General features: G+C 35.6%; 1 protein-coding gene across 5 annotated transcripts in view; it reads right to left on the minus strand.

Moving 5' to 3' along the window:
- CNTN5 (contactin 5) overlaps nucleotides 1-15,327 on the minus strand; it is a 602,217-nt gene that overhangs the window by 310,583 nt on the left and 276,307 nt on the right. For all 5 annotated transcript variants that reach the window (XM_085064530.1, XM_085064543.1, XM_085064523.1 and 2 more), the window contains one exon: nucleotides 8,452-8,582. In XM_085064530.1, coding sequence (XP_084920656.1) covers nucleotides 8,452-8,506 — 55 coding nt within the window. In that variant the 5' untranslated portion in view covers nucleotides 8,507-8,582. The remainder of the gene's footprint in view (nucleotides 1-8,451; nucleotides 8,583-15,327) is intronic.

Raw genomic sequence — 15,327 nt, forward strand, 5'->3', positions numbered from 1 at the left:
AACAAGGTTCTCATCACAGGAGTTGATAACTTTTTCAGAGTGGGTCCAAAAAAGAGCTGTGTTTTTAAATGGGTCAACTGATAAACATAAACAAATGAACAAACAGGAAAAAAAAAACCACATAAATTTTTTTACATATGAAGACTTCAGTTATGATACAGACAACAAGTATTAGCTTTATATTGGCTAAAAGTGCTCTGAATTTACCCTGCCACTACATATGCCACTACATACTACACTATAGTATGCCACTATAGTATGCCACTACATACTACAACATACTGCCACTACTCTAATGGCAAATTCTGAAAGAAAAAAATAGGTAACACCTAAGGAGCAGAGAAGAATATTTGCAAGGAGGCAGGTTATGTTATGTGTTACCCTCTAACGCAGGTAATTATCATATATAGAGTAGCAATGGACTTTAGCTGTGGGATGAAAATCATATTGTTTCTGGAAGTTTATAACCTTAGTAAGTACATGACTTTTCATTCCAGCACAGCAATGAGTTTACCTCCATGGATAATTTCTGAAGGTGTTTTATATGCATTCTGACTTTTCCCCAAAAAGTTAAACAATTACTTCCATCTTTTATTCTCTAAATTTATTCAGTCCATGGTAGCAATTTTTTTATGCTATTTGCTATAAAATTCTTTTGCATTTGAACGAGCAAGAGGTTTCATTTACCCCAAAAGTGTGGTCTGTGGTTTCAAATGTACTTCATGCTATCATCAAGTACATTTGACTGTGTTAAATGAAGAGATCACCATATACACTTGGTAATATACCAGTTGAGGAGCCTTGACTGGAACTTTTAACCAAAGGAAGATAAACTGGAAGTCTCAAGGACACAGAGAACTTTTGCAATAATACATTTGCTATCTAATGCTGGAATTGAGCAGTGAGAAATAAATACATAAAACCCCCTTGCAGTTGTTTTTGCTTGTTGTTGATTATTTTCCCCCTAACATCTTGACATATAGTATGGTGTTTTTCTCAGTGATTCAGGGCAAAAATTATCAGCAATTTTAGATTTTTCCTACTACTATATTATATGTCTACAGGTAGGAAGCAAGCTGTAAATTAGATTCTGTCAGAAGGTTTGAGCTTGGTATTCCTTCGGGTTAAAAGCACTAGGTGTTATGGCTTGGAATAAGGTTGAACATGAACCAATATTTTGGTTGTTGTTCAATTTTGCTCATTTTGTTGTAGGACAGTAAAGCCAGAAAAATTCCTGAACACATTTAGCCTGATAATTTGATAGCACTTGGCAAAACTTCTGACAAGCTCCACAAAACTGTAGCAATAGAGAGCTTGCAATGCTCTCAATGAACACAAAGGGGGAAGGTAGAAGGTGTGTGGGGAAAACAGGGATTAATGCAACTCAAAATTATTTAGAAAGCAAGCCAGTATTACTCTCTTCCAACACAGGTGTGTGTGTGTGTGCACACACACTCACATATTCACTCTCATCCTCCATAGAATTTCTATTAGAAACTTGAAAAAAAAATTAATTTTTAGAGTTATTTAATTTTGCTTTCCAATTTGAAGCATTGTCATATGTGCCAGAGCTCCTAATAGACCTGTTCCAATATTGGTTTAACCTCATTAGTGGAAAAATAGTATCTCATTTCAAAGCTGAATTTGTCATCATTTCCAAGGTTCCACTGCCTTTTTATTGTATTCCTATTAGAAAAGGCCAGGTGAATGCTTAAGAAATGTGCTAGCCTCTAATGACTTTTTGAAAAGAAGTTAATAACTTATGTATTTGTGATATTGTCACTGCTGCTTGGAAAGTCTAAATTATTCTGTATTATGAGCTAACTTCTCCTTCTACATGCCTGACAATAGAAGTAGGGGAAAACAGACTCAGCTGCTTGTTAAGACTATGTACTACTCTTTTTATTACTTCTGATCATGAGAAGTGGTCATCCAGAAGCACTCTTAGGGAAAATGATAATAACTCCATAGGATCAATTACTTTTGCCAATAAACCTATCACAAATATTCCTACAAAAACCTTATCACTGTTGCAAGTGTGTAGTAAAACTGTTGAATTCCCAGAAGAATGAATGAAAGTAGCAGATGTTCCTGGAGATAAGGGTTTCCAGTAATGCACCACTCACTGCAGTGTTTGCAAAAAGTATGACATGGAATATCTCAGAAAATTCATAAGAACTACTTTCAACCTCTTGTTGGCTGGCAGTAGAAAACTGGCTTTGTAAGTTAAGCATAGAAAAAATATATAAAAAAAGAACAATCTAGACATGCAAACAAAGTAGAAGATTTTCTTCTAAAAATACTTTCTTATATCCATACTCAAAATGCCTCTTTTTCACGCCTACAACTTTTCTCATCCTTAACACTCCTGATTACTTAACATTAAACAACTTCAGGATTCTGGGAGCAGTAAATAATTATTACCTTTCCATTCTTCTTTTGAATTAAAAATTACAGGAATTGCAATATTTAGCAAATAAGTGCTTTTCTCCCTGATTCAGCTAAGGACTGGATACAGGAGTGAGGATGTGGCCAGCAATCTACCTTGGTTTTCAGCACTGTGGTTGTTTTCCTCTTTGCACTCTTTGCAAATGCAGTACTTCAGGATGGGCAGTAGAAGGTTTAGGTGTGTTATTTCATTTTCCTTGGAAACATTTCCATGTTTTTCCTTTTTACTTGGAAGACTGTGAACATCAAAATCCCTAGGCACTACTACTTACCTAGAGATCTGTCTCTGCTTTTGTGCTCAGCTATCAAAGGTGACAAAGTTGCATGGTATTTCTTATATTGCCATCAGTACAGGGCCAGTTGTGGGGTGGCTGGTGGGTAATTGAATAGGCTTACCAGTGATAAACACCAGTCATTCATGTGTTCATCATTCATTTGGCAGAGGAGCAACATTTCACATACTGCCCACTGAATTGGGAAGGACAGTATCTAAAAAATGAAAGAATGAAAATGAGAAGTAGTCCTGGCACTCAGAGTGGTATGCATATTTATATGGTTTGGTTAATGAATTTGTGAACCTTAGGCTGTGCATTTTAATCCTAGCTATGGCTGCTGTTATTCTGAAAGTTACATATTGAGGAGGTTTGAGATGTGTTTTGGAAGCTGATAAGCGCAAATGATAGAGACAATTCCTAAAAGCCTCCAAGCAGCCAGATGGAGAGGGATGGACATGATAAAAGACAGGAAACACCTTAGATTGCTGCCAGCTGTAGGTCAAAACCAGACAGGACACTTGGGCTTGTTCCACATGTGCTCTCTTACTTAAGAACACTTTTTCTAATTCTATTCATACATATTCTATTCTAGCAAATAACTGTTCAGAAACATTTGTGCTGGTTTTAACTCTGAGCTCCACATTGAGGGATACAGACAAAAACCTCCAGTATTTAGGCAGTCTTTGCTCAGTAGTGAGAAAGTTTTATGTGAAAAGAAATGAATGGTGCATAGAGATGAGGTTTAAGGACAAATGTTTACCCACTTGATGCTATGAACAGTGACCGCTGTGTCTCAGAGGTACTGCCTCTATCTTCTGAAGTCTTGCTACTTTCATTATACCCATAATTTTATTGATGCCATGAATTATACAGTCTTACAGAGAAAATGAGTATCACTTTGACCTGATTAATATGCAGATGGTAATAATACAGAAGTAGATAAATGGGCAGGGGGAACAAAAAGGCATACAGAATATATGTTAGATTAAAACAGAATTAGAACTCTATAAATACCATTCACTCCATTATGCAACCTTTAGCATATATTTAAATTTGAAACATCTTGTAACAGGCAGCAATAATTATTAAAATAAATGACAGGAGTCCTATTCTCAAGTTAGCTTTTCCAAGTGTCTTACATCTGCAAAAATACCCCACTGTCTTAATTTTTCTATAAACCATGAGTTGATAATCTGACGTAATTTTTTTTCCGTTCCAAAAATACTTCCCTTTATGAAACTTGAAAAGACATACCTATTTGTTTCATGACAAGGTCAGGGGCTGCTTTTTAAAAGCAAGGCCTTTCAGCAATATGTAATTCCAACTTCTCTGAGAAATCAGTGCAAGAAAACTTTAGCAAGTCTAGACAAAAAAAAGGTTCTTTCTTTAACTCTTACTTGTGTGAATCAAAAATAAATAGCCTTTACTATACACATAAAAGCAGACTGTAAAGTGATTATGGGAAAGGAAGACAATAAAACCCTGGGAATATTCACTCAGACTAAATTCTGATGAACTTGGATTAAATTTAAACTGAGCATCCCTGTACTTTGGATATTATTGTAACCAAATCAGATTTTAAAAGCTACTCTGATTTTCAGATTCACAGTTTCCCCTATGGAAACCCATTCTCTTGCAGTGTGATGTCTTTCCCTAGAGAAACTCTTCATGGGAAGAAGAAACTTGTCAGGCTCTAGTCTGTCTTAACAGCTGGTCTGTCTTAACAGACCTATGAAAGTCTTTGAAGATAGATAAGAGGAAGTGTTTTTCTGATGCTGTAAGAAAGCAAGCAGCTGGCCAGAGAAAACTGGATACCTTGCCCAAAGTAGGAAATTCCTTGCTGGCCAAGGAAAACAGGATATATTGCCCAAAATTAGGAACTGCGGTTTTAGTATATACCAATCATATAATGTATGCTTAGCTCGTGTTAAGAGCATGTAACCAATTATATAATTGCATGGTGCATGTACGAGCCATATGTAGAGTTCCGTGTTGCGTGTACGGGAAGGTAAAAGGCTTTAAAAGAAGCACTGCTGAAGAATAAAGTGAGATGGCTTTCTGTATCACATTGGTGTTATGTCGTTCCCATCTCGCATGGAATAATAAAGCCCTGACAGAAACAAAATAGAAAAAAAAATCCCTCTCCCCTCCCCAAACCCTCCAAAAACAGCAGCTTAATTATTCTTCAACTCCAGTTTGCCTTGAAGTGCAGTACTGCACGTAAGAAGGAACATACCAATCTTGAGACCTTCTTTTAATCTATTAACTATCAGTATCTATCAGTATTTCATAAATGTGAAGTTTTTGAGAATTTAGGTGTATAATTGTGAGCTGTACTCCCAGACTATCTTTGCCTTACACCAGAGTAAGAGACATAATTTATCCCTCACTCTTACACTCAGAAAATAATACATTTTTTTCCCCATTCAAATATTATTTTCCATTTAGCTTAAGCACATTTCTATACATTCATGCTTAAGCAAAGCCCAAAATAACAGGCTCAGTATTGAGACAAAAATTATATAAAAATGGGATCAACACAAATTATAGAGGTCATCTCTTCTCTTGGATTCTTTCTCTCACCACTGCAAAATCAATACAACAGCGTGGTACTCTCTTCCAAACACTGCTTTCTGCTAAGAGTGATCCCATAATATGGGATTTAATGGATAAGTAAGTACTGAATTTTAACACAGCCTAGAACAGAAATTGAATGAACTTTATCTTAATGCAGCACCATCAATATCTATCACTCCGTCATTAAGAACAGTGCATTCAGCCATCAAACTTACTAGGCTACTTTGAATTTCATCAGCTGTAAGAATGAACAATCTGCAGTTGTAAACATGTTTTAATGAGTGCTGTAATGTTTAAACATCTCCAAATTCAGGGTGATGTAATCAAATATGAAAGGTATGCAGACAGTAAATTACTAGTTATACTGATGATCTTATTAAAATTACTTTGAATCCATTTTTTGGTTAATTTCAGCTCTTATAATATTAAATTTAACAATGGATAATTATTCATTCTTTTGAAATAATTAAAGAGTTATCTTTGTGCATGAGAGAAATGTACATGTTATCAGGTTATATTCAACAACATGGGAAAACAAGCACTGAAGTAAAAGATTATTTATTGCAGAAGGTAAATCTCCTGCAGTATTATGGAATAAACCTTTAAAAGCCCTAAAAAAGCACAAATCAGAATGAAATGTAAAAAAAGGAATGCTTTCGAAACTATCAGACACAAGTAACAAATAAGCAGATGAGAGGAATACTCGATTTTAAATATGGTGCTGAATGACTGGCAAGAGTTTTCAGGGTATAACGTTATTTAAATAAAATTCTTCTGTAAATATTGACTTTCAGTTAAACTTTCAAAATAGCTACACACTTTAATGCTACATTAGAATTAGTCACTGCTAATACTTTTAAGTCTTTGCAAGATGTTTGAATGTACGTGCCTGAGCAACTCCTGTGGCAAGCAGCACAAGCTCATTCTTGTATATCCAATTTTAGGATACAGAATTGTCAGCATATAAAGTGTGTCTCACAAATTTTGATGCATTTTAAAGAGTTAGATAAATCTATTTGGAGCAATTTACAGGTATTTTGTTTAACAGCAGCTGAGGGTAGGGAAATATTATTTATGTGAAACCAACTGCCGGATCAAGTACATTAATTTCACAAATAAATACCTTCTGCCAGATGTTGACTTTTAACTCAAATATTTCAAGGTAAAAGAAATAATTCTTAATAATAAATCCTATATTTAAATTTCTGACATCCTTCTGAATTTTGCTTCCAATTTCTTGAAATTTGTTGCAATAAAAATACAAATTTCAATTAAAAAAATGAAATTACATTAATAGGTGATGGTTGTAAGTTACTATTATTAGAACTACCAAAATACAAATGTTGAAAAAATTTACAATGCAGCTGACAATCCAGCACAAATAAAATAAAAATTTGCCTGTCCAAAATCAATGGACTTAGATAACACAAGACAATGAAACCACATGAGGGAAACCAGATTATATTAGACTGTTTCATGTATGCATGTATATTGATATCTATGAGCACTTTCCATTATTAAATTCCTGTATCAAATATAATTTTATTGTTACAAATCAAAATGCTTTATTTCATTGACTTTTGAATTTCATCTTATGATGACACAAAACCAACAAGTTTCAGAAGAATAGCTTAGTAACTGTTGAGATGCAATAATGATATCTTAACATGAGTACAGCACTTGTAAATATCTTAATCTAAACCTTCACAGTTTCACCACTCAGTGTTAGAGGCCCAGAAAAGCTGACTTCAGTCACATTCCCACCCACCCTTGAGCCATTCTATGGTCTGAGAAATGCTCATTAGGCTTTGGCAGAAGAACTGCACCTGGACTAAGCCCCTCTCCAGCTCATCAGAAACCCTGTCTATTCCCAGGAACTAGTGTTGTCTAATAAGCACCAGATTTTTAATGAGCAGCCTTCTAAACTTACTTTTCTTGTCTGAACAACCCAAATGAAATATTTCTTTTGTTGAGCCTTCAACTCAAGAAAGTTGCCAACTTGAATTGCATCCAGGATAGAAAATTACTATGACTAAGACCGACTCTCTTATGACCTTATACATAGCAGTCCAAAGTGAGAGCCTCTTGAGCTCTCCATTCCCAGAAGAGAAGTGGCTAATGTGTCCCAAACACCAATAATGGGATGGCTGTGAAGCCAACCAAGAACTTTTAGCAATAACAGACATGAAATTTTGGTAATAATCAAGGACTATTGGTACTAGCACACTCTGAGAATGAACAAGTTTTGACTGGAGAAGAAGGGCCAGCTACAGATAGGGCAACACCTTTCTATGAGAAAGAACCTCAACACAGTACAGCAGATGGCTGGAATGATTGGCAGAAAGTGAACATGGACTATAAGGTGAGATTGGGACCACCAAAGACTTCGGAAGTGCTCAGAGCCATTCCAGAAATGCCTAAAAGAACAGACTGTGCATGATAAGTAATTAGCATAGAAAGTGAGAAACTTGTCTTCAGAGTAAAGAAGCCCACCAAAAAAAGATACCACTGCCAAGCCCAGGCAGTTCTTTCTGGACCCTGGGCATGTCATCGGCCAGGCCAATGCAGCTAGATCCCTGCTTATCACTGGGGTTGACACTGAAACCAGGAGTGGCATCCTCATCAGCTGGATCAACGCTGAAGTGAAGGCTTGTGATACCTTTTTTTTTTTTTTTTTCCTCTTTCTTGTTCTCCCTTTTTCTCTTTTCCTTTCTGTAATTCATCTGTCCCTTTTTAATGAACTTCTTTAATTTCTCTTTTCCTTTCCACCCTGCCCGTTGATCCAAGACTCACTGCCATTTGCTTAATTTCTCGTTTCCCTTTTTCCTACTCTTTTATCTCAACCCTACTGCCACATGCCTATATAGTAGGTCAGGGACCAACATACCAATTTTCATGCCAAGTGTGTAGTTCACCAGGATTACTCTATGCTTGTTTTCAGACCCTTGGACTTCTGTCATTCTTTTTGACCAAGGACAATTTTTAAATCTTAAGTGCTTCCTTCCCTTAAAGGTGGGTCATCACACTCAGGCAAATAGTTTTCATAGTGACGTTGATCTTTTCCAGCATGTTTCTATATCTTCCTATTTCTGTTTGCAGTTAAGAACCTTTAAATGATAAGCAAAATTTTCTTGTTTTTGTTTTGATTTACCTGAAAGACAGCCAGTGAGTGACAGAAACAGCAAGAGTTTCCATGACAACCACATCCTTGGTCACAAAGGTCCTTCCGTCCCTCTTTGCGCAGTTGTTAGCAACGTTGACGTTTCTTAATTAAAGCTTAGCCTAGTGGGACAAAGACAGATCTCTGTTAGGAAAATTAAAAACATCTCTCAATAATATGACAAACAATTCAAGAGACAAAGCTGGTCCTAAAGCAATTAACAGTCTAGTTCCAAAGATCTCTGTATGCACAGGAACAGGTATCCTGACAGATACTAAGAGGGACCTTGTTCCAGTAGTTAACTGTGTTAAATATCTGTGGCAATGTGGCAGTGCTCTGCATATATATATATATATATATATATATATATATATGTATTTATATTTATGGATATAACCCTAAAACTATATGCGTCTTGAAGCTTTGAATTTCCAAAAAGCCAAGCTTAGAAGATAGGACACATATTTTTCACAGCAAACATAGTTAAAGCACATCGCTTGACATGTGTTCTTATTTTCCTGAAAGCAATATGTTGATTTTTGGTATCAAATATTTTAAAAAGCCCAAGTGGAAGTGTGGGTTAGATGAGTGGACAGTGAGTTGGATTGAGAATTGGTGGAAGGGAGAGATCAGAGTGTTGTGACCAGTGTTGCATAGTCTAGTTAGAGGCCTTTAGCTTGCAGTGCTCCCCAAGGATTGGTATTGGGTCCAATCTTGTCCAACTCACTAATCAGTGACCCTGGATAAATTTAACCTTCAGTAATTTTGCGGATGATACAGAACTGGGAGGAGTTGCTGATACCCCAGAGGGCTGTACAGCCCTTCAGAAGGACCTCGACAGGTTGGAGAGATGGACAGAGAGGAACCTTCTGAAGGTCAACAAGGGCAAATGCAGGGTCTTGCACCTGGGGAGGAATAACAGTACAGGCTGGGCTGTGGCCTGCTGGAAAGCAGTTCTGTGGAGAAGGACCTGGGGGTCCTGGTGGACAGCAAGCTGTCCCTGAGCCAACAGTGGCCTTTTGACTAGGAAGACCAAGGTAATCCTGGGGTACATTAGGAAGAGCATTGTCACCAGGTTCAGCGAGGTGATCCTTTCCCCTCTACTCAGCACTGGTGAGGCTGAATCTGGAGTGCTCTGTCCAGTTCCCAATTCCTTAGTACAAGAAAGACAAGGAAGTACTGAAGAGGGTTCAGCTGAGGGCTGTGAAAATGATTAGGTGACCGAAGCATCTCTCTTATGAAGGAAAGGCTGAGAGAGATGGCAGAGCACCAGAACAGGCTGCCCAGAGATGTAGAGTCTCCTTCTCTGGAAATAATCAAAACCCTCCTGGGCACAATCCTGCGCAACCTGTTCCAGGTGAACCTGCTTTGGAAGAAACTTTGAAGTAGATATCTCCAGACTTCCCTTTCAACTCCAACCATTCTGTGATTATTTTCCTTAAAGTAATATGTTGGTATATTTGGTACAAAGCATTTTTAAAATGTTTTAAGAAAATCCAGGCATTTTTACTACTTCCAAATTGGATTGAAATAGATTCCAATTTCTTCAGGTTTACTTAATGTGTAAATAATCTACCAATAAGTTTTAAACAATAAATAGTTTTACAGAATATATTATTCATACTCATCTCCTTCTACCATTCCTCAGATTTGTGTTTCATATCTGTTCCATGACAGGAACATAAATTTTGGCACCCTTCCTTTTTGATCACTGTCTTCCTAGCTATCATTTTAACAATGAACAAATCAGAACTCGAGAGATTTTGCATTCAAATGTCTGAAAAACCAGTCCAAAATATGAGAAGAATCAACTGGTGGTGTATGGACATGAGTGTACTTCTGGTCTTTGACTTGAAAAACATCAAGTTGAAAACATAATTTTCTACATTTAATTAGTCGTATCTGTTCAGGAGAGTTTTGAGATTGTCTTGATGGAGCTCAAGGAATCTTCAATCAGTAGAAGTTGTGACATACAATTTTAAGAGCAATCACATGTGACATAAAAATGAGACAAAGTAAAATTTCCTTTGTTCCCTGTCAAAAGATAATTTGACTCCTTCAGATTATAACTTGTGTGTTGTGTGGTTGGTGGTGGTTGGTTGTGGGGTGGTTGTTGGTGTGTTGGTTTGTTTTTTTGTTTGTGTGGGTGTGTGTTTTTGGGTGTGTGTTTGTGTGTGTTGTTGGTTGTTTTGGTGTGTGTTGTTTGTTGTGGTTTGGGTTTTTGTGTTTTGTGGTGGGGGTTGTTTTGGGGGTGGTGGGTTGGTTTTGGTTGTTTTGTGTTTTGGTTGGGTCAGTTTAGTTACATGCCATATTTGTTGTTTTGGAGGTCCTATTCTCTATGTTAGAACCTTCACAGTAAGAGAACAGAGACAAAGCTCTGCACAGTTGCCAAAAATAAAAATAGAAATCATAATGTAAGAGTAGGTTCCTGCTGGATTATTCCATTTCAACCCCTCTCTGAGCATCTCTAGTTGTAACTAGTTTTGACAGTCTTTCTGTCACATCTAGAGAGACACACTGTGTGAGCACAAGATGACAACATCTGTTTAGGTTGCTGGTAGTTATTTCTGCAACAATATAAAAGTGTAACTTGTCAGCTTTCATTTAAACAGCACAGCAGATGTGCTTTTCAACACAGATAAAAAATCCCATTTAGGATTTGTACTTCCTTTCAGGTAACTCAGAGAAGGGAAGCTTAATATCAGGTGTACACATCAATATAAGTAACCCTGAAAGAGAACATAACAATCTGGTAGACAAGTGACTTTCCACACAGAGCCTGTAACTCATTTAAACCTCCTCAGGAAACCTCCTCAATTAATTATTAATGTCTTCTGCCTTTGTTTTTCACTTCAGTGATAATCTGCTTTTCCATCACTGTGTTCCTTTGGTTAGTGAATTATCTCATTCAGCATTCTTTGCTGGCCAGACCTTTGGGAAATAAGTATTTTCATTAAAATTTAAATTTTTCCCTTATGGCCGTATCTGTTAAAGAGAGTAAAGCAAAGATTCCTCTCCCTGCCCCCAACATTATTACTTTTTCTTCTTCCTCTTTCCTCACTTCTTTTCAGCTACTTTTATAACAGTGCAACACAGAAATTATTTTAACTTGATGTTCTTCTGTTGCATGAACAGGAAAAAATATGCTAAATTGTTCAGCATTACAGTGTGAGATTGTTGTTACTGTTGTTATTATTACTAGGTATTATTGTGCCAGTTAGATTAGAGTGTTAAAATCATAATAATAAAGGTTGTGATTGGTAGAATAGAAACAGGATGAAGAACAACTGAAGCCAAACAGAGGGAACATCAAAATAAAAGATGGACTTATACGTGTTTCTCTTTGCATTCTTGAAACATAAGGATTTTAAACTCTCTCAGAAATCTTGGAAAATTATTTTAAACTTTCTGTGAAAAAGAATTTTTTTATGAAGGTCTCATTAAAGATAAGAGTTATTACAAGTTGTGTCAGATAAGGAATACAAAGCTAAATAGCTGTAATAACTTTTATGTGACAACCCTAAACTCTGATCTACGTAGCCTGAACATATCAATGTAATACATATTTCAGACCTGTTACACAGATATATTAAAATGTAAAACCAGAGTACAATGGCAGGGACATAATCTGATTTAGGTTATGAATGTTGGACACTGACCTTCCTATTTGGATATTTGTTGTATAAATATGTTGGCTTATCTCAGTAGAAGAATTGCTAGCAAAACACACAAGGGGAAAATACACCACTGCATAGTTTTTAAAAAATCTACCTAGAAATCTTGGTTGTCATAATGAAAGGATTTTGAACCTCTACTTATTTTTTCTATGTTTCTTGGTTCTTCAAGGATAGTTGGCTAACACTTTACTGGTCACATGGACAAATGAAATGCATTTGCAATATAGTAGGCTTATTGGACATCTAAGAATTGGGGAATACAGTTCATGCGGACTGACAAAGACATTGATATTGCATGTATGGGACGACCATAATGACAAAAGAGCTTTGTAGGAAATAGTGTGGGCAAGAGGATGAAAATGCTATTTTAATAAATATAGGCAGATAGTCTAATTTCTGCTCTAGATTTAATGAAGTGATGTACTCCTGGCTTTACTATCAGTGGTTGTCATCTATTTTTTGGATGACTAAGCTCTCACTTTTAGACAGACGGGTGATTGAAGAATTCCTTTATGCTTATGGCAAAAAGATCAAAGCTGCACTAAATCCATTAAGAGAAGCATCTTCTTTCTTACTAAAGAAAAAAAAAAGAAAAAAAAAGGAAAAAAAAAGAAAGGCTATTATTGCTGAAAAAAATTAGTGAATACTCTCTTAAATCTTGTAAGGAAAATCTCCCACTTAAAATTGGCTTATTTTAAAAGAAGTTTAAGGGCATATATACCAGTAGTATTCAGTTGTTCTTGGTTTGAAAATCTTAAATTTTCTATTTTGTTTTTTTTTTTTTCCCCACCCCTGACTATCCCAGAATGAGGAATACTTTAAAAAAAAAAAGAATTTATATTTTAATCTTATGACTGTAAACCAGAATACATAGTAAGTTATTAATGCAAAAGAACACAGTTGAAGATGCTGCTTAAAAAGTCTTTAAAATCATTTCAGCTAAACAGTATCTATTCTTTCCCCCAGTTATATATTTGGACCTCACAATAGTCAAACTGGCTTGTTTGGAACAATTTCTTAGCTTCACTGGTAATTCCATGCAAGAAAAGAAAATTAAGTTGTCCAGAATATACTATTTTTTACAGATATATTTTCCATAATAGCATGAGTTGACAAAGCCCTACAGTCAGATTTTTAATTTTCAGATGGACTGTCTACCATTTCTTGATTTTTTTTATTCTGTCCTGTTCTTATTCTGGTTTCTTTGCAATATACACGGTTTCAGTAAGTTATTTTTTTCCTAATATAAAGGATATGAATTTTCCCTGAAGATAATTTGTATAAAATGTGGTCTAAAATATATATAAGTGAAGCAAGTAATTTATCTAACTTCTTTTTCTGAACAAAAGATTTGAAAATGCAGTTTTCAAATTCCACATGGTACTACCCGTGGCCCTTTGTTTTCCCCAGGATTTCTGCCAAATTACTTTTGCAATTTGTTTTAATTCTGTGTGCTAATTGTAGAAAAATTATTAAAGCCCTCACCATTCAGCGTGTTTTAATGAATTACTTTGGCTGTTAGTGAGAGGGTGGATATTTTCTCATGGTTCTGACTCTTGGTAGAATTTGTGAATACTGAGAACATGAGTACTAATTCAATGTTGTCAACACTCATGTGCAATAACCTTGAACCAGATTCAGTAAAACCATGGTCTTTCTAGAAATAATAAAAGCATCTACTGTCATTAATGTTTGTTTTCTGGCACTTATGGTAAATTTAAATGTAACTGCTTGGATCTGTTCTTTTTTAAAATAAAAATACTTATAAAACAAAGCCTTTAGCATAGGTGCTGTGATACTGATACCAAAGTGCTTTCTTCCATTGTCTTTAACTAATTTACCTTTTCCATCATATGCATATTTATCCATTTATCTGTAGCAACATGAAGGAGATGATTGCTTACATCCACATCCTCTCTCAAAGCAGTGTAACAAGTCTTTCTCTCTATGATGAACATACTGCTCAGAGGAAAGGATGTGACTTGTCCCAGAAAAATAAGTCTTCTCTGTAATATATTTTTCCAATATCAATGCTTATTAGAGGAAAGCTCAAATTATTTCATTTTCCCTTTCCTTTCAAAAAAGGAACGTGCTCATGGAAAATGAAGAAATAAGACCAGTGATAAGCAGTTTTGATGTTCCAGATAGACTTGGAAGAGCAGGAACTGAAAAGAATTAAAAATTGAGCCATTCCCACTCATACATCCAAATAGAAAGCAAAAGAATAGTATGTGCTACAAAGAAAAAATATACTTGCATTGTTTTAGGTAGTATTATTAGGAAATACTTTTCCTCACATTTGGTAAGTGGAGGATGTTGGCATAAGGTGCAATGAAACTGTTAATAATATTCCTTACTTAAGGTGGCAAACCTTTGAAATCAATAAATACAACAAGCCATGTATCACTGATGAGTCCTTCTATAAAAGGCTTGTTGTAGTCTTGGAAGAAGACAGAAGTCTAAGTGAAGATCCAGTTTAAAGTACTTCTACACTTTAGAGCTTTCTAAACAACACCAAAATCTCTCTCCCTCCCCACGCAACCTCTACTGCAATCAGGGCTTGGAAGATATGAATGGAATTGTTGCAGACAGCAATTCAGTCTGTCTTCCTTGGTCCCATGAGTATCAGACGTGAAATGTTCAGTCCATGGAGAATTGGAGCCTTTAGAAAACCAAATGATCAGATATTACAAAGTTCATAATGAATAGAGAAAGAAGCTTGGCTGGAAATTTTTAAAAAGAGCTCGTCTCTAGATATCTCCCTAATGAATATTTACATATAAAGGTAACTATTAGGCCATGATTATTACAGACAGTGGTTATACAGAATATAAATAACCTCGACTGAGTTCATACCCTTGCTTGCTTTCAATAAAGAATTAATTTGTTCAGTCCAAATTCTTTTTGGCAATACTAATCATAAAATGGTTTAAATTTAATAAAAACCTATTAATATAATATTTGATAAAAGTCATACCATAGACATTTTTACAATGAAATTTCAGTGAAATTTGTTATAGGACAAATGAAAGTGAAATGACATTAAGCTAATGTAAACAGCAAGACATCTTGTAAGATTGATTATCACCCCAAAGGAAGATCATTTATTGTCAAGTTTCAGTAATTGTTCCAACTATTGCAAAGAAAATGTAATAAAGGACGAGCTTTAGCAGTTAAATAAAACAATTTC

Source organism: Lichenostomus cassidix, chromosome 1, assembly GCF_008360975.1.
Source record: "Lichenostomus cassidix isolate B80296 chromosome 1, HeHo_3.0, whole genome shotgun sequence".
In the NCBI taxonomy this organism is placed as follows: Eukaryota; Metazoa; Chordata; class Aves; order Passeriformes; family Meliphagidae; genus Lichenostomus; species Lichenostomus cassidix.